General features: G+C 38.7%; 1 protein-coding gene across 2 annotated transcripts in view; it reads left to right on the top strand.

Moving 5' to 3' along the window:
- The window catches only part of ACAA2 (acetyl-CoA acyltransferase 2), a 35,137-nt gene extending 15,290 nt beyond the window's left edge, over positions 1–19,847 (top strand). Inside the window, exons 3-10 of one of the 2 annotated variants that reach the window (XM_027526147.1) lie at positions 414–542; positions 5,476–5,592; positions 8,100–8,247; positions 10,099–10,274; positions 11,731–11,860; positions 16,019–16,089; positions 18,097–18,251; positions 19,429–19,847. In XM_027526147.1, the coding sequence (XP_027381948.1) occupies positions 414–542; positions 5,476–5,592; positions 8,100–8,247; positions 10,099–10,274; positions 11,731–11,860; positions 16,019–16,089; positions 18,097–18,251; positions 19,429–19,513 (1,011 nt within the window). In that variant the 3' untranslated portion in view covers positions 19,514–19,847. The remainder of the gene's footprint in view (positions 1–413; positions 543–5,475; positions 5,593–8,099; positions 8,248–10,098; positions 10,275–11,730; positions 11,861–16,018; positions 16,090–18,096; positions 18,252–19,428) is intronic. The other variant, XM_027526148.1, reaches the window with a different exon arrangement.
- The last annotated feature ends 803 nt before the right edge of the window (positions 19,848–20,650 follow it).

Here is a 20,650-nt window from a genome sequence, read left to right as displayed (position 1 = left end):
TTTTATGTGTGTTTCTACGTTAACAAAGCTTCCCTGGTTATTACAGTGCGCAGCCAAGGTTGCGAACCACAGTCTCAGATGCATCCTTTGGTAAAGCACATACTACTTTGAGACAGCCTATTACATTTTTAAACAGCTCTGATTGTTATAAAATTCTGTATTCTCCTGAAGATTTAATATAAGAATTTCTCATACTTAGTTTGTTTAAAAACCAGTCAACCAAATTACAGTTTATATTCAAATCATTCACACTTAATGTACAAAATATGTTATACCTGTATGTATTATGTCATACCTTAGAGCCAAATTGTTTATAATTTTTTAAAGATTATGGACATTTTAGTATATTTTGTCCTTTTTCTTGATTTCCTAGATTTATAGAGGCAATTCTTTTTCTTTTCCTTCTGTTCCAGAGTTCTTCAGATGCTATATACTTGGCAAGACATGTTGGTTTGCGTGTGGGAATCCCAAAAGAGACCCCAGCTATCACTATTAACAGGCTCTGTGGCTCTGGTTTCCAGTCCATTGTGAGTGGATGTCAGGTAAGAGCAGCATTGACAGAATGTGGTCCACTGGAGAAGGGAATGGCAAACCACTTCAGTATTCTTGCCTTGAGAACGCCATGAACAGTATGAAAAGGCAAAATGATAGGATACTGAAAGAGGAACTCCCCAGGTCAGTAGGTGCCCAATATGCTACTGGAGATCAGTGGAGAAATAACTCCAGAAAGAATGAAGGGATGGAGCCAAAGCAAAAACAATACCCAGTTGTGGATGTAACTGGTGATAGAACCAAGGTCCGATGCTGTAAAGAGCAATATTGCATAGGAACCTGGAATGTCAGGTCCATGAATCAAGGCAAATTGGAAGTGGTCAAACAGGAAATGGCAAGAGTGAATGTCAACATTCTAGGAATCAGCGAACTAAAATGGACTGGAATGGGTGATTTTAACTCAGATGACCATTATATCCTCTACTGTGGGCAGGAATCCCTTAGATGCAATGGAGTAGCCATCATGGTCAACAAAAGAGTCTGAAATGCAGTACTTGGAATGCAGTCTCAAAAACAGCAAAATGATCTCTGTTCGTTTCCAAGGCAAACCATTCAATATCAGAGTAATCTAAGTCTATGCCCCAACCAGTAATGCTAAAGAAGCTGAAGTTGAACAGTTCTATGAAGACCTACAAGACCTTTTAGAACTAACACCCAAAAAAGATGTCCTTTTCATTATAGGGGACTGGAATGCAAAAGTAGGAAGTCAAGAAACATCTGGAGTAACAGGCAAATTTGGCCTTGGAATACAGAATGAAGCAGGGCAAAGGCTAATAGAGTTTTGCCAAGAGAACGCACTGGTCATAGCAAACACCCTCTTCCAACAACACAAGAGAAGACTCTACACATGGACATCACCAGATGGTCAACACCGAGATCAGATTGATTGTATTCTTTGCAGCCAAAGATGGAGAAGCTCTATACAGTCAGCAAAAACAAGACCAGGAGCTGACTGTGGCTCAGATCATGAACTCCTTATTGCTAAATTCAGACTTAAATTGAAGAAAGTAGGGAAAACCACTAGACCATTCAGGTATGATGGAGAAGGCAATGGCACCCCACTCCAGTACTCTTGCCTGGAAAATCCCATGGATGGAGGAACCTGGTACACTGCAGTCCATGGGGTCGCTAAGAGTCGGACAAGACTCAGTGACTTCACTTTCACTTTTCACTTTCATGCATTGGAGAAGGAAATGGCAACCCACTCCAGTGTTCTTGCCTGGAGAATCCCAGGGATGGGGGAGCCTGGTGGCTGCCATCTATGGGGTCACACAGAGTCGGACACGACTGAAGTGACTTAGCATAGCATAGCATAGCATTCAGGTATGACCTAAATCAAATTCCTTATGATTATACAGTGGAAGTGAGAAATAGATTTAAGGGACTAGATCTGATAGATAGAGTGCCTGATAAACTATGGAATGAGGTTCGTGACATTGTACAGGAGACAGGGATCAAGACCATCCCCATGGTAAAGAAATGCTAAAAAGCAAAATGGCTGTCTGGGGAGGCCTTACAAATAGCTGTGAAAAGAAGAGAAGCTAAAAGCAAAGGAGAAAAGGACAGATATAAGCATCTGAATGCAAAGTTCCAAAGAATAGCAAGAAGAGATAAGAAAGCCTTCTTCAGCAATCAGTGCAAAGAAATAGAGGAAAACAACAGAATGGGTAAGACTAGAGATCCCTTCAAGAAAATTAGAGATACCAAGGGAACATTTCATGCAAAGATGGGCTCAATAAAGGACAGAAATGGTATGGACCTAATAGAAGCAGAAGATATTAAGAAGAGATGGCAAGAATACACAGAAGAACTGTACAAAAAGGATCTTCATGACCCAGATAATCACAATGGTGTGAACACTCACCTAGAGCCAGACATCCTGGAATATGAAGTCAAGTGGGCCTTAGGAAGCATCACTATGAACAAAGCTAGTGGAGGTGATGGAATTCCAGTTGAGCTATTTCAAATCCTAAAAGATGATGCTGTGAAAGTGCTGCACTCAATATGCCAGCAAATTTGGAAAACTCAGCAGTGGCCACAGGACTGGAAAAGGTCAGTGTTCATTCCAATCCCAAAGAAAGGCAATGCCAAAGAATGTTCAAACTACCGCACAATTGCACTCATCTCACGTGCTAGTAAAGTAATGCTCAAAATTCTCCAAGCCAGGCTTCAGCAATATGTGAACCGTGAACCTCCAGATGTTCAAGCTGGTTTTAGAAAAGGCAGAGGAACCAGAGATCAAATTGCCAACGTCTGCTGGATCATGGAAAAAGCAAGAGAATTCCAGAAAAACATCTATTTCTGCTTTATTGACTAAGCCAAAGCCTTTGACTGTGTGGATCACAATAAACTGGAAAATTCTGAAAGAGATGGGAATACCAGACCACCTGACCTGCCTCTTGAGAAACCTGTATGCAGGTCAGGAAGCAGCAGTTAGAACTGGACATGGAACAACAGACTGGTTCCAAATAGGAAAAGGAGTACATCGAGGCTGTATATTGTCACCCTGCTTATTTAACTTATATGCAGAGTACATCATGAGAAATGCTGGGCTAGAAGAAGCACAACCTGGAATCAAGATTGCTGGGAGAAATATCAATAACCTCACATATGCAGATGACATCACCCTAATGGCAGAAAGTGAAGAGGAACTAAAAAGCCTCTTGATGAAAAAGTTGGCTTAAAGCTCAACATTCAGAAAACGAAGATCAGGACATCTGGTCCCATCACTGCATGGGAAATAGATGTGGAAACAGTGTCAGACTTTATTTTTTGGGGCTCCAAAATCACGGCAGATGGTGAGTGCAGCCATGAAATTAACACTTACTCCTTGGAAGGAAAGTTAAGACCAACCTAGATAGCGTATTCAAAAGCAGAGACATTACTTTGCCGACAAAGGTCCATCTAGGAAAGGCTATGGTTTTTCCAGTAGTCACGTATGGATATGAGAGTTGGACTGTGAAGAAAGTGAGCACCGAAGAATTGATGCTTTTGAATTGTGGTGTTGGAGAAGACTCTTGAGAGTCCCATGGACTTCAAGGAGATCCAACCAATCCATTCTAAAGGAGATCAGTCCTGGGTGTTCTTTGGAAGGAATGATGGTAAAGCTGAAACTCCAGTACTTTGGCTACCTCATGCAAAGAGTTGACTCATTGGAAAAGACTCTGATGCTGGGAGGGACTGGGAGAAGGATGAAAAGGGGACAGCAGAGGATGAGATGGCTGGATGGCATCACCGACTCGATGGACGTGAGTTTGAGTGAACTCTGGGAATTGGTGATGGACAGGGAGGCCTGGCGTGCTGCAATTCATGGGGTCGCAAAGAGTCGAACAGGACTGAGTGACTGAACTGAACTGAGAGGAAATGCCTCACTTCAGTGTAACACTATGTTTTAAATTTTATAGTATTTATGAAGAGAGGTCAATATTTGATTTTTCTTGGAAAAATATTCATAGAAAGAAAATCATTTTTTGGATATATACATTATGAGCATGCAAGAAAATCATTTCATAAAAGCTAGTGATGAACCCTGTAAACACCATGCTAAATGGAACAAGCCAGTCACTAAAGGACAAATACTGTATGAGTCCACTTATATGAGGTCCCTAGATTGGTCAGATTCATAGAGACAGAAAGTAAAATGGGGATTGCTGGGGCCTGTGGGGAAGAGAAAATGGGGAGTTAGTCTTTAATGGATACAGGGTTTCATTTTGGAAGCTGATAAGACTTATGGAAGTAATGGTAGTTGGTTGCATAACATTGTGAATGTGCTTAATGACTTGCGCAGCTAGAGTTGATTAGAATGGTAAGTTTTATGCTATGTGTATTTTATCACAGTTTTTAAAAAGCTAGTCGTGACTCATTTTTATTGAGTGCTTCCTATGTGCCAGACATAGATTTACATTCAGTGTCTCACATAATCGTCACAACAGTCCTATGAGGCAAAAACTGTTATTCCCATTTTATAGGCAAGGAAATTGATTATTAAAGGCATTAAGTTTACTAAGTTGTAGTGGCAGAATCTGATGCCAGGTCTACAAGAGTTCCAGGTAAGGCAGTTCAAAACAGTGAATAAAGACTATAAGGTAAGGAAGGGAGTTGGAGAATTTAGAGGATGATACAAAATGTATTTTATTATAAAGGTACTGAATAATACTGTTGGTCAAAGGACAAACTAGTATCTCTTCAAGGGATAGTTGAGCAAATAGATTTCCTCCCTTGAGCATAGGGAAAAGGGACACAGTAAAATTTAATTTGTCAATGTCTTTATGTTTTCAAAGTCTTCATCTTTTATTACAAAATGAAAGATAAAACATATTGTAATGAACAAGTTACTTTCACATTTATTTATTTCTGTTACAATATATGTACCCTGATTTTCCTAGCAATCATTTTAAACATTGGGCTCCTAGAGGATTGTTATTTGGGGTTTTTCTGAGAAATGCAAATAGTGGGAAAAATTGGAATAAACAGATTCCTCTTTATGACTACCATAGGTTAACATAGTTTTTATAAAGCTGGTCTACTTCAAGTCCATTGATTAATAGGATAAATTTTACTTTTGCCTTTTTAATGGCTTATTCTTTATCTGCTGGCAATCTGTACATTTATACTATAATATCTCTGCTAGTTTTCAAGATGTGTATTGAGTTATGAATTACCATTCTTTGTCAAAATGTAGGTAGGATTTGTTACTTCTACGTAAATTATTGAAAAGTCTGCTAGCTTTTTTCCTCCTTGTATCTTGGGAATGAATATTTTACATTCGCTTTGAAATCACTTGTATTTCCCTTTGAGACACTGTAATGTGAACGTTTGACTGTAAGAAGGGCACTTATTAGCTTCACTGTTGGTTTACTGCTTAATACATATTTCCGTCACAATAAAAGGATTTTGGGGTGTTGTTTGTTTGTTTTTAAATAGGAAATTTGTTCTAGAGACTCTGAAGTTGTCCTGTGTGGAGGAACTGAAAGCATGAGCCAGGCTCCCTACTGTGTCAGAAATATTCGTTTTGGAACTAAGCTTGGATCAGAGCTCAAGGTTGGAATCATTAAAATTTTTAAGAATTATTTCTATGCTATTATACTGTAATTTTAATAACACCATTTTGGGGCAGAGAAAAAAACTTAAACCAGTTCTGTTAATAGGGATTTGGCAAGATATGAATTATTTGAAATCTGTAAACTATTTCATAGTTGTTGATTTTGACATTTTAACTCACATAAAATTTGGCTTTATCTCAGCACACGTCTGCTAGTGTAATTAACACTTGGGGAGATGAAGCAAGGGAAGTAATGGATTAAACAGATGGGTAAAGATCGAATTAATCTCTCTACTGAACAACTGGTAAGCCAGATAATTAAATCTTTGCCGTAATTAATGGAAATTTTATTTCTGGAGCAATCTCCATCAAATAGATTTCTTCTTTACCACAGAAAACATTCTCTTGAAATAGGTTATAGTGTCCAAGTCAGTCAGATAAACAACAGTCCTTTACAAACCACCTGAGTAGTACTGTTAAGAGTGATAGTGTGCTGTCCTTTTTGCATCAAAGGGCCAATGACATTGTATGTTCTTAGGCTTTCCCAGTCATAATCATTGATTTATCCTGTCCACCCTGTTTCTCACCTGGCCTTTTTGAAAGTTGAACTGAATAACACTTAAATAATATGAGATAATATGTAAGATTCCTAATACATTTGAGAAAACCTTTGGAAAGACAGGTCAGCAACTCAAAGGGTGACAAGGCAGTCTAGAAGAAACAGGTGGGGCCCATTTATCAGAGACTAACTAATTGGATAACAAAACCCAGCCTATCCCGGGCTTTTTTAGTCTCATAATAACTGGTAGAACCTGCTATTGCTGCCACTGGAGGTGTGGGATGGAAAAAAGAGCACAGCTATAGTCTCTGAGGGTGTTCATAACTGCCTTACAGAGGTGGGCTACAGGGAAACGTTGCATGAGAACTGAAGTTTCTTACGAAGTGGAACCTTGAGGGTTTAAGCTTTGATTGTAGGATGACTTTCTACATTCTTACCTTGCACATTTAGCACTGTTGGTCGTCCTTAGAGCCCTGTGTTTAGAGCAGAGAACGTGTGCATTTTATGATGGTGTTTTTATTTTTTATTTTTTAATTAATTTATTTTAATTGGAGGCTAATTACTTTACAGTATTGTAGTGGTTTTTGCCAGACATTGATATGAATCAGCCACAGGCATACATGTGTTCCCCATCCAGAATCCCCCTCCCACCTCCCTCCCCATCCCATCCCCCAGGGTCATCCCAGGGCACCAGCCCTGAACACCCTGTCTCATGCATCAAACCTGGACCGGTGATCTGCTTCACATATGATCATATACATGTTTCAATACTATTCTCTCAAATCATCCCACCCTCACCTTCTCCCACAGAGTCCAAAAGACTGTTCTTTACATCTGTGTTTCTTTTGCTGTCTCACATATAGGGTCATCGTTACCATCTTTCTAAATTCCACTTATTTGCATTAGTATACTGTATTGGTGTTTTTCTTTCTGACTTACTTCACTCTGTATAATAGGCTCCAGTTTCATCCACCTCATTAGAACTGATTCAAATGCGTTCTTTTTAATGGCTGAGTAATACTCCATTGTGTGTATGTACCACAGCTTTCTTATCCATTCATCTGCTGATGGACGTCTAGGTTGCTTCCATGTCCTGGCTATTATAAACAGTGCTGCGATGAACATTGGGGTACACGTGTCTCTTTCCATTCTGGTTTCCTCAGTGTGTATGCCCAGTAGTGGGATTTCTGGGTCATATGGCAGTTCTGTTTCCAGTTTTTTAAGGAATTTCCACACTGTTCTCCATAGTGGCTGTACTAGTTTGGGATGCATTCCCACCAACAGTGTAAGAGGGCTCCTTTTTCTCCATACCCTTTCCAGCATTAATTGTTCGTAGACTTTTTGATAGCAGCCATTCTAACTGGATTGAGATGATACCTCATTGTGGTTTTGATTTACATTTCTCTGATAATGAGTGATGTTGAGTATCTTTTCATGTGTTTGTTAGCCATCTATATGTCTTCTTTGGAGAAATGTCTGTTTAGTTCTTTGGCCCATTTTTTGACTGGGTCGTTTATTTTTCTGGCATTGAGCTGTAGGAGCTGCTTGTATATTTTTGAGATTAATTTTTTGTCAGTTGCTTCGTTTGCTATTATTTTCTCCCATTCTGAAGGCTGTCTTTTCACCTTGCTTAAACTTTCCTTCGTTGTGCAAAAGCTTTTAAGTTTAATTAGGTTCCATTTGTTTATTTTATTTCCATTACTCTGGGAGGTAGATCATAGAGAATCCTGCTGTGATGTATGTCAAAGAGTGTTTTGCCTATGTTTTCCTCTAGGAGTTTTTTTAGAAAATGTCTCAAAACCAAATATAAATCATAGTAATAGTAAATGCTCATCAGAAAACCTCATTTTACTTTTACCTTTTTTGTTGGAACTGTTGATTATTTAAAGAAATGTTAGCATATTACTTTCAAATTTTACAAATGACTTTATTAATGTCTTTTAACAGCTGGAAGACACTCTGTGGACAGGATTAACAGATACGCATGTCCAAATGCCGATGGCAATTACTGCAGAGAATCTTGCTGTAAAACATCAAATAAGCAGAGAAGATTGTGACAGATACGCCCTGCAATCACAGCAGAGGTGGAAAACTGGTCAGTGAAAGTCGTTATTACAGATATCTTTAGAAAGAAAGCTAGGAAAGGTTTTTATCCTTTTAGATTATAAAGGCCATATAATAATATTGTTTAAAATGATGTCTTTTGAAACTCACATTTTTTTTTATTATTTCTTTGTTTTTAATGGTTAAATATTGAATATTCTGTTAATGATTGCAAATTAACTGGAAGTTTCTCTTTTGAAGTATGTGAATGCTACTTAAAAAGTAGTGTGGATGATTGGTCTTATCTAAACACTTGAATTTTGCCCCAAATGGTAGAAGACTCTGAGGGCTATGATACAGTCTCTTGGAAGTGCTAGTTCCCTGGGGCAGAGGATGTGGTCCCCCAAGAGGCATCTTATACTCACAAGAAGGGGATGGTATGTTTGGGAAAGACTCATTGGGGATCCTTTTATGACTTCCCTCTCCCATTCCTAATTGAGAATCATTGCATCTGCCTCAGAGACCCAGAACTAGCCCAAGGCCGCAGCTGTGGTGCCCTTGTGTAACACTGCACACTGCTGGGGAGCCAGTCCAAAACGGGCAAAACGACAGCTGCTCTTTTATCAGTGTGGTGAGTCGGAAAATGTGTTAGTCCCCTGAAAAGAGTTTTGAAAACTAAACTATTATAAATGAGCAGACACTTTATTTAGGGGGTATTAAATAAGTGAAATAGTGAGGATAAAGTTCATTTTAGTATTTCAGATGGATAAGTGGAATGGAACTGATCCAAGTCTTCCTGTTTTTAGTTACACATTTAAGTGAAAGGGTATTGGTCTAAAGGTCAAGAGTTAGTTTGTTTCTAGTTTTGCCGCTGGCAGATTTTCTGACTTCAATCATTTATTTACCAAGCATTTATTCACTGTGCTAATAATAGAGGTAAAAATATTTGCCTTCCCTTTTTCTCTAACAGAATTGTTGTGAAAAACAAATGAAGTGTTAGCCTGTTATGAAGTGGCATCAACTTTAAGGTGGTATTATTTCTAACTTGGGCTCCCCAGGTAATTCAGTGGTAAAGAGTCACCTGCCAGTGCAGGAGACATGAGTTCAATCCCTGGGTTGGGAAGGTCCCCTGGAGGAGGAAATGGCAACCCACTCCAGTATTCTTACCTGGAAAAGCCAAGGACAGAGGAGCCTGGAGGGCTGCAGTTCATGGGGTTGCAAAGAATCAGACACTACTGAGTGACTGAGCATGCATGCATTCCTGACTTACTCTGTTTCTGAAGCTTTAGATTAACTATCGTCCACTCCAGTCAATGGGGTTGGAAGTAGATAAGCTGTTTTACTTAGAACTGTGTCAGTAATAGCACATATAATTTCTTCACATTGCCTGTCATTAAATTTCAGTGATAAATGACTTGGTGACATAGATAACTTGGTAACCTTTTCCTTATTGTGCTAAAAACAGTTAACATGAGATCTATCCTCTTAGTAAAATTTTAAGTGTACATTCTTGTAGACTATCAGTATTAATACAACTTGGTAACTTTTTAAACTATTTCGTATCTCACCCAGAGAAGTTAAAAAAGGGCATTAAATCCATTTGATGTCACTACATCTGTAGGTAGCAGACAAACACTAATAATCTAGCAGTACCTTATAAAAAATGTTGTAGTAAAACAAATGTCAAAATTGTAATATTACAGAATGTATCTGCATAGGTGACAGTATATTAAATCCTCCAATAGACAAGGTAAGTTATGTAAGTAATAAAAGCTTATATTAAAGTAGACTGAGAGGAAAGGACAGAACAGAAATTAAATTGAAGGATATATTTGATTTCATTTTTCTAGTTTATGTTCTTTTTTTCTCCCCATTCTTATGAACAGTCTTTCTACTATTTTAGCTAATGATGCTGGCTACTTTGATAATGAGATGGCACCAGTTGAGGTGAAGACAAGGAAAGGAAAACAGACAATGCAAGTAGATGAACATCCTCGGCCCCAAACAACCATGGAGCAGTTAAATAAACTTCCTCCAGTGTTCAAGAAAGAAGGAACCGTTACTGCAGGGAATGCGTCGGTAGGTAGCACCTGGGCCTACCTTGAACTCTTCTTACTGTGTTCACTGCAGACTGATCAGGCAATATCTTTTAGATGCTTTTCATGCTGATCTTTAGTTACTTAGCCTAAGCTAGTAGTGTTCATATTCTGTTAATTTGGGTTTTCATACTCCAAAATAAATTAGGGGACCCTTATATAATACTCTGCCAATTTCTTAGTCTTTTCAGACTGTTAGAAGGAAATCTACCTTTTTCTTTTTTTAACTTTTTATAAGAGGAACTCAAAAGCCTCTTGATGAAAGTGAAAGTGGAGAGTGAAAACGTTAGCTTAAAGCTCAACATTCAGAAAATGAAGATCATGGCATCCGGTCCCACCACTTCATGGGAAATAGATGGGGAAACAGTGGAAACAGCGTCAGACTTTATTTTTCCGGGCTCCAAAATCACTACAGATGGTGACTGCAGCCATGAAATTAAAAGGTGCTTACTCCTTGGAAGGAAAGTTATGACCAACCTAGATAGCATATTCAAAAGCAGAGACATTACTTTGCCCACAAAGGTTCGTCTAGTCAAGGCTATGGTTTTTCCTGTGGTCATGTATGGATGTGAGAGTTGGACTGTGAAGAAGGCTGAGCGCCGAAGAATTGATGCTTTTGAACTGTGGTGTTGGAGAAGACTCTTGAGAGTCCCTTGGACTGCAAGGAGATCCAACCAGTCCATTGTGAAGGAGATCAGCCCTGGGATTTCTTTGGAAGGAATGATACTAAAGCTGAAACTCTGGTACTTTGGCCACCTCATGCGAAGAGTTGACTCATTGGAAAAGACTGATGCTGGGAGGGATTGGGGGCAGGAGGAGAAGGGGATGACAGAGGATGAGATGGCTGGATGGCATCACTGACTCGATGGACGTGAGTCTCAGTGAACTCTGGGAGTTGGTGATGGACAGGGAGGCCTGGTGTGCTGCGATTCATTGGGTCACAAAGAGTCAGGCACAAGTGAGCGACTGATCTGATCTGATCTGTAGCCAACTAGCAAACAATGTTGAGGTAGTTTCAGGTGAACAGCAAAGGGACTCAGCCGTACAGATACATGTATCCATTCTCCCCCAAACTCCCCTCCCATCCAGGCTGCCACATGACATGGAGCCGAGTGCCATGTGCTGTACAGTGAAATCTACCTGGTTTATTATTTTACTTTTTCTTCCTCATGTGTGCACCTCATCAGATTTCTTCTTAAATCTACCCACATCAGGATATAAGCTTTTCCTTTACATTCTTTCCTGTTCCGCTTAGTGAGCTCGTGTTCTGTGCCTGAGACAATCTCTTTAATACAGCAGTTTATCACTAGTGCTACTTGTGTTCCAGATTATGGGGCTGCTTCCTATATGTTGCCATAATGCTAACAGCACTCCATTAGCTCAAAGCTTGATGAACTATATTCTTCTATCCTCTAGTTAATCATGTGTTTGTTTCCAAGGGGGTTTCCGATGGTGCTGGAGCTGTTATCATAGCTAGTGAAGATGCTGTTAAAAAACATAACTTCACACCACTGGCAAGAATTGTGGGCTATTTTGTGTCTGGATGTGATCCCACTATCATGGGTATTGGTAAGTTTATAGTGATACAAATTGGTTCAGTTATATTTCTGGAGATAAATCTCCTTTGGCATTCAGATTCCTGAAACAGTAGCCACATTCAAGGTCACTTTTGGGGAAGAGGAAATTGGTCATCAGTCATTTAAACAACCCATCTTTATGAAAAGCTATGCTTGACACAACAGGAAGACCAAGACCATGTAAACTCCTTGTGGGCAGTAATCGTGTCATGTTGTCCATTTAAAATATATAAAAGTAACACACAGTAAACAACAGAGAAGCATTACAAGGTAATGACAAGACAGACAAAAGTGGGAGATGGGAGAGATCATGGGACGAAGTAGAGAAGATACGACCCCGCTGGGTGTTTTACACATGATTTTACATGTAGCTCATTTAATCTTCCCACAACCCTAGTAAGTGAGATTTCTTTGTGAATAGAAAAACTGAGGCTTGGGGGGATGGTCTTTTAAGTTCAAAAGCAGTAAGTGATGAAATGGGGGTGTGAATCCAAGTCTTGTCCCAGTGCTCTTTTCCCTCTGTTACCTCAGGAAGTCAAAGAAATAATGCACCTGGCCTATCTATGACTTCATAGGAAAATGAAGAATTCTAAACAGTGCATCTCAATTGGCAGAATACTAGCAGGAGAAAATTTGGAGCTCCCTACGAATATGTATAGTCTTGGCTCCAAAAATATGAATTAGAAGGAAAACAAAAAACTTTTTGCTGGATACACTCCTAGGAACTGTAGATAATACTGAATTTTAATAGTTCCTGCATCATTCTCTGGGGAGACAGGGAGCCAATTATGTGCCTCACAAAAATAAAATTGGCTTTGATCTATCCCACCTATACCTTCATACCCCAAGAAAAAGCCTGCCCTAGGTTATAGATTCAGATTTTTGGTGAGCCAAAAGATTTTCCTATATACTTAGGCCTTTTTTGACTAACTAAATGGGTTTTTGAAGTAGGTCCTAAGATTTAAAGGGAGATCACCTATTTCCAGCCTGCCTTCTCAGAAGTTCTTCAGTGTAAGCCTCTAGGTGCTACTCAGATAAAAATCACTTATGTTGATTTGGGACTAAATTAATACCAGCCATGTTTGTTGCCATGTCCTTGAGAGATTCATCTCTGTACAGAATTCCTCAGAAAGAAAGCTGGCATGTCCATACCTTGTCATTTTTCACTGTGTTGTAAATTATGTCAACCAGAACTGCAAGCTTTGGAACCATCTGTTAAAAGTCATTTGTTTTTTCTTTATTATGGTCTTAAAAACTTACTAACTTTTAGCTACCTACTGTCAACAAAGTACAACTTTTGTCTTAGAAATGAAAGATAGCTTTAAAAATTAAACATCTGTGTATTGGTATGGCATTTATCATTTTGGTATTTATGGCAGTAGTTCCCAACCTCAAATGATGATCAAAATCTAACCATAACCCCAGTCCACCTCAAAATTTTGTTTGATCTAGTAGGTCCAGGTAGAATCGTGGAATATGGGTTTTTTTCAGTGTATAGCTGGTTTTGATGATCAACCATATTTATTTGATATAGATAAGTAGTTATTTTACAGTTTTCAGTTTAACCTCTCTTAAGAGTTTCTGATACATTGACATGGTCAGTGAACAAGAAAGTTTAGTTTTTTTTCCTTCTATTCTTGGGCCTGAATATTTGCCCTGTAGTATACAATAAATGCCATTGTGGAAGAATTCTAATTTTCCTCAGGGTTGGGACAGAGCTCTGTCCCACACCATATGATGTCCTCTCCCTCACCTAAATAGCTCATCTCTCAGGTGTAATATGGGGCCAAACAAGGTAACTGCATGAAATGCACCAGCTGAATAAATAAGGGAGAGTAGATTATTGAGTATGTGGTGGAGATTGATTCATCAATCCAAATTCTAAGAACAGTTGTTCTCCAGTTATGCAGTTATTCAACATATAGCAATGCTTAGCCCTGCCCAGTAGGTACAGATCCATAAAAAGGTGGAAAGCCAGGAATTGAAGGGCGCAATTAATGGTTCCAAGGAAGGACACAGTTATGGAGAAGCAGTGCTCCCTGGACCTCCCCATGAGAGGCAGTGATAGGGGATGGGTACATGGAACTTTGAGCCTCTTCAACTGGGACAGCTATAGCTTTACCTGTTATTGGGCTTCATTTGTAGAAAGATATCCTTAAAAGTAACGGGTTAAAAACCAGCTCAAAGCACTTTGGATGAGAAGCTTATAGCTACCAAAGGTACCCAAGGGTTACACAGCTATTAGTGGTAGGAGCCATTACTAGAAATAAGGTGTCCTTTTCCCAGCAAAACTACTATACCTTCCTAAGGCCCAGTAAATAGCAAAGTGGTAGGGAAACAGTCCTTTAAAAATTAGCTTGTAGCCTAGCATATTGTTAAAATTGACTATAACAATTCTAAGTTAATACTAACACATTTAGTCATGATTATGAAGGCAGGGAGGTATGAACAGTGGTTTTACATCCTCAGCTTTTAGTTGTGTGTAGCTTTCACACCTGTGGGTACTGCATCCCCTGACCGTGCTGGATAATCGATGCTCTGCTACTGACTATCTATCCATTTTCATGTCTTAAAGATACAAAGAGAATCTGGAATTAGATTCTATATTAAATCAGTAGCCCATATAGAACTGATGCTTTAAATTGGAAAGCATTTTTTGGTAGCCCTACCCATCAACAGATAATTGTCCAAGAAGCTTTTTAACTAGGTGACCAAATTAATTATTATATTATATAAAATATATATATTATAATATATAATATAATTATTATATGATATATATATATTATATATATATAATCTAAATATATAATTTAGATCTAAATATATAATTTAGATCTAAATATATAATTTATAATCTAAATCTAAATATAACAGTCTTTCTTGTGAAGACTGATTTCCCATTTTACCTTACATATGTTTGTGAAGCTTGTTATAAAATGTTTGACTACTTGAATTCAACAAAACACCACATATTTTTCTTTTTAGATGTTTATGGAAGTTTTATTCTCTAAGGGAGGATAGAGAAGTAGATAATCATCCCTAGCCAGATTTTTTATATTTTGGAAAGAAATATCAATTTACTTAAAATTATGAGCAATATTAAAAATAGGGTCCAATACTTTGGCCACCTGATGTGAAGAACTGACTCAATGGAAAAGACCCTGATGCTGGGAAAGATTGAGGGCAGAAGGAGAAGGGAGCAGCAGAAGATGAGATAGTTAGATAGCATCACCGACTCAGTAGACCTGAATTTGAGCAAACTCCAGGAAATAAAGAAGGACGAAGAAGCCTGGTGTGCTGCAGTCCATGGGGTTGCAAAGAGTCAGATGTGACTTAACGACTGAACAACAAAATTGAACTGTCATTAGTGATCATCAGAAATCTGGGACTTAGAGTTTATTTCCAAAGTTTTTAAAGGTGGATTTGCATTTCTTCAGTGAGAGTTATGTTTTATTTTGAATCTCTGCCTCCTGTTGGGGTTACAAACATCTCCTTGCTTTAGCTATCTTTTCCCTGAAGTGCCTGGTAGCTTTTTATCTTGGTGTGCCCATGTGGAGATACCAGTGCTATTTCTTGCCTTTTGTCCAAAACGGGCCTGAAAATTCAGAGCATAGCCACAGTCACTTCTCTACTGGGAATGTATGATTTGTATTCCAGGAGAGTACTCAGTTTGCCTTGGCATTTGGTATTAAGAACTATCTATACATGGGAATTCCCTGGCAGTCCAGTAGTTAGGACTTGGTGCTTTCGCTGCGGTGGCCTGGTTTTGATCCCTCTTTAGGGAATTAAGATCCCTGTGCCAGTTGCACTGAGCGGCCAAAACTTTTTTTAAAAACTAAAGTTAAAAAAAATAAGATACATTTTAACAAACCGTCTATACAAAACCTCACTCCTTGGGCTGTTTGAACTCTTAAGGTCATTTATGGTAGAATTTTTCATGTTAAGTCTCTCGTCTACAATTTGCATGAACAGCTTTTCATCCTTGTCCCATTTTCTGTTTCTTACTGTCATGTCATTTAATATTGTGGGCTATCAGGGTAGCAAGATTTTTAGTTACTGTCACATTATTTCCTCCTTACTTACCTGTTTAGTAAAAAAGGAGAAATTTGATATTTACAAGATGAAATTGGTTTTTGTTCTAATACAGGTCCTGTCCCTGCTATCAGTGGAGCACTGAAGAAAACAGGGCTGAGTCTTAAGGATATGGATTTGGTAGAAGTAAGTGTTCTACATTTTTCACAACATGGAATAAGCCGTCAACTTCTATAGCACAGATGGCTTTAGTTCGATTTTTATAGGTCTTTATGTTTTAGTACCTTTAAAGTTTCCAAATGATGTGAATCTAAACAAGTATTACTTTCATTGTGTGCCTGTGTTGACAGATAATCAGGCCCTACCTTATTAAAATGCTGTATTTATATCTGAATAATTCAAAGGGCCTTTTTTCCTCTACTAAAGTATAATTCTTGGGTACTTTTTATGACCTTGTAAGATTCTGCTATTAATAATACATTTTAGACTATTAATGTGCCTATTGAACTGAATTGAATGTTTGTTAAGGTGGGTGAGAAATAAATAACTTTATTTTATGGATTAAAGTAGAAAAATACAGGTAAAAAAAATTGACCTAATAGAAAAACAATAATCTAACCCCAAATCTAAGTTTCTTACACTTCTGCCAAGTTAACAGAACCCAACCCCAACCCCAAAACTTAGGTTTGGCTTTTACACCACTGTTGTGGGTTGATTTGGAATGCATCTGTCATAATTTTTGGCACTGGAAACTTAGATTTATTGGGAGAGTGATTTCTTTATGTTAGAACAAAAGCATCTTAAATGTTTAGTACAATTAAAAGAAAGGATTAAGAATATGCTTAAAGATGGGTTATATACATTCGGCATTTGGGAAGTATTTGAACATTTTAGGTAATTAAGCTGCTTAATTACTATATTTATATTAGCAAATAAGTACCACTGAATTTCTGACTTCAGATTTCACACTTAAACCTTGAAAATATTCATCTCTGTAGAGATGTTCATCAGCATTTATAGATGTGTAAACACTCAAGGATATGCCTTTCCATACCCTGATGTGATTGTCTTTGAGACTTTTGATGATCATGAGATAGTTTTTCCTGGGTTCAAAAGCCTAGTTTCACAGCATACTCTAGGTCTCTCAGTACCTCGTGACTATATAAAATGGAAAAATAAATGTTGGATCTAAGGAAAGTAAAGCACCATCTCGGGAGAGCACAAAATATAGTAGGAGAGAACACAAGGGTAGATTTTTATCCCAGCCCTGGAAAAGCTGCCTTTTTAAAAATCAGTATCCTTCTCTATAAAATTCTCTGCTGAGATCATGTGAAAATATAATTCTGTAAACATGAAATAAGGTAATGCTCTTGGCCAGCCTTGTTAAGTGCAATGCAACAATATGAAACTTTCTAGTTCTGGCCGTGTTTCAACATGGTAACTATTCCTCTCAGGTGTCTGGCTCTGCAGGTTTATTCTTTATTGTCTATCAGTTTCTTCTTGGAAGTATGGCTAGTAATATGGGTTAGTAGTAATAATAAGAGCAAGTATTTATTGAATATTTGCTTGTACAGATAATACACTAAACACTTAATACCCATGATTTCATTTAACATTAACAGTAACTCTTAAGATGATACAACAGTCACATTTTACCAGTGAAGAAAGTTGAGTGTCAAGAGAATTTAAAGAACATGCATACAGCCAAGATTTGAACTATCCATCTGGCTCTAGAACCTATGGGTTTTCTATAGTACCCCATTGCTTCCAGTCCAGGATCCATGTGTAGTATCACTGAGGATTCCTTTAAGGCAGAGGTCCCCAACCTCCAGGATCTAGTGTTGAGTGATCTGTGGTGGAGCTGATGATAATACTAGAAGTAAAGTGCACAATAAATGGCAATGCACTTGAATTATCCCAAAACCATCCCCACCCCCACCTCCAGTCCATGAAACTGGTCCCTGGTGCCAAAAAGGTTGGGGACTGCCACTCTAAGGGATGCGTTAACACTTAAAGTATCGCTTAGTAAATACACCCATTTATGAAGAATGATTGAAGATAAAATAACCTTGCAAGGTAATTTAAGTAGGGAAAAAAAACAGGAAAGTTAGCAATCATTAGGACTGGACAGTTCTCGGTTAAAAATAAGTTTGTGAATAAGGATTTTTATTAAGTGTTTTGATTGTTTTAAAGGTGAATGAAGCTTTTGCTCCTCAGTACTTGGCAGTTGAAAAGAGTTTGAATCTTGACCCAAGTAAGACCAATGTGAATGGAGGGGCCATTGCTTTGGGTCACCCATTAGCAGGATCTGGGTCAAGAATTACTGCACACCTGGTTCATGAATTAAGGTACGTGCTAGAAATTGTTGGTTTTCAGATTTGCTGTCTTTTGTGTAAATGCATGAATTTAGGTTTCCCCAGAACAATCCAGCATTTGCCCATTCTTCCTCATAGCCCCTTGCCCTGCTTTTCTCCGTGATTTGCGCACCCCTTCTTCACAGACCTTACTGATGACTCAGTTGATTTGTTGGTGTCCACTCTCGTGACACTGGCTCTTCCCCGAATGGGCCGCGTAGCCACTTGGCACGAGTTCACTGGGGGCCCAGTGTTCGTGCGGCCCACCCCGGTGTGGGTGCACAGCAGGGAGCCCATAATGAGGCCCTGCTCTCAGGGCACTTGCATTCTAGTGCTAGTTACAGGAGTAAGACACAATTATTTCAGAAAACAAAGTGCTGATCAAGATGCTGTCCTTTAAGAAACCTAAGCAAACTGACAATTGGGGTCTAAGTTTTTCCTTCACTGTTTCCAGGGCTCCAGCCTTCTGTGCATTTGATACTTTGCAGTTTTAACAGAAGAGTTTCTCCTTCTGTACCGTGTCTTTTGGGCCATTTTGTTCTGTTAGTAGGAAAATTGGAAACAAAACCAAATATGCCAGGCTTGAAAATCACTCTGGCTCCCTGTGACATTAGGGTAAATAGGACTCCTGTTTCACTCAATAATTGGGTTGAAATGAGTGACTGATTGCACAAAAAATAATTCCTGGATGGTTTCTCAAGGTCACTCTATCAGGACTGAAGAATTACAGTGGATGGTACTTTAAAGGAGTCTTAATTTTTATGAAAGGGACATGAAATATTTCTAAACTATCTGACCTTTCAAACAGACAAACTTCAGTAATTATACTTATTCTAAGGTCCATAAAAATCTAAAACAAATAAATCAAGGAGGCTGAATATTAATATTTACTCCCCCTTCTTCAACTACCAGCCCATTCTAGTTACCTCCTGTTTTATGTTTTTTCTACCTCCATCTTCTGTGTTACTACACTTTTAAAAGTAAGAATACTCAGCTTTCCAAATCCTTTCTCCTCTTTTCCCCAATATTGAGGACTGGAGAAAACATTGAGCTGATGAGCTGAACAAGAATGAATATTGCAAATGTGACCATTATAAATTCTATTTAATTGATTATCTAATTCTGTACATTCTTTATTCAACTAGTTTTCAGCCACTGCTTTCTTTCTCAGGCGTCGGGGTGGAAAATATGCTGTAGGATCAGCCTGCATTGGAGGTGGCCAAGGAATTGCGGTCATCATCGAGAACACAGCCTGAGAAGAGCAGGCAGCCTGCCCTGGTCCATGCTCACATGACTTGACTAGGCCACAGTGAACCAGGTGACCTTCAGAGCAGATGCAAAGCCAGCCATGCTCTGCACTGAGAGTGACTGGGTTTGGGCAAGGCATGGTAAAGCAGAGACCCATTTATCATAAACAAGAGCCCATGCCAGAATAAATTCTCTCAAATTTGTACCAAATATGCAGCATTTCTGAACTGAAATCCAACTAATGTAGGCTTTAAAGGGAATTGTATTCTTGCCAAATAACCATCACTTACACCTTAAATAATATGATTGCAGGGAAATTGAATAAATAGTGCCTTAACTTCAGCTAATCCTTTCCTGTTATTTCTTTTATTTTTCTAAAGTTTTAATTGAGGTAAAATACATATAACATAAAATGTACCGTCTTAATCGTTTTTGAGCACACACTTCAGTGGCATTAAATACATTCACATTGTTGTGTGGCCATCACTACTATCCATCGATCTCCAGAGCTCTTTTCATCTTGTAGAACTGAAACTCTACACCCGTTAAACAACAGCTCCCTGTTCTGTCCTCTCTGCAGCCCTTGGCAACCACCATTCTGCTTTTTGTCCTATGAATTTGACTCCAGTAGGTACCTCGTATAAGTGGTGCTTAGTTGCTCAGTCATGTCCAACTCTTGGCAACCCCATGGACTGTAGCCCACCAGGCTCCTCTGTCCATGGGGATTCTCCAGGCAAGAATACTGGAGTAGGTTGCCATGCCCTCCCCCAGGGATCTTCCCAACCCAGGGATTGAGCCCAGGTCTCCCACACTATATGGCAGATAGTTTACTCTCTGAGCCGCCAGGGAAGCACCATATAAGTGGAATCATACAAAATTTGTCCTTTTGTGCCTGGCTTATTGCACTTAGCATAATGTTCTCAAGAATCATGCATGTTATAGCACCTATCAGAATTTTCTTCTTTTTCAAGGCTGAATAATATTCCATTATATATTCTATTATACTAGATTTTGTTTTTTCTCTCATCCATTGATGGCAGGTGGGTTGCTGCCACTGCTTGAAAGTGAAAGTGAAAATTGCTCAGTTGTGTCCAACTCTTTGAGACCCCATGTACTATACAGTCCATAGAATTCTCCAGGCCAGA

This window comes from Bos indicus x Bos taurus, chromosome 24 (genome assembly GCF_003369695.1).
Source record: "Bos indicus x Bos taurus breed Angus x Brahman F1 hybrid chromosome 24, Bos_hybrid_MaternalHap_v2.0, whole genome shotgun sequence".
NCBI classification, from domain to species: Eukaryota; Metazoa; Chordata; class Mammalia; order Artiodactyla; family Bovidae; genus Bos; species Bos indicus x Bos taurus.
The sequence above is the reverse complement of the archived record's forward strand: the minus strand, read 5'-3'. Positions and strand labels throughout refer to the sequence as shown.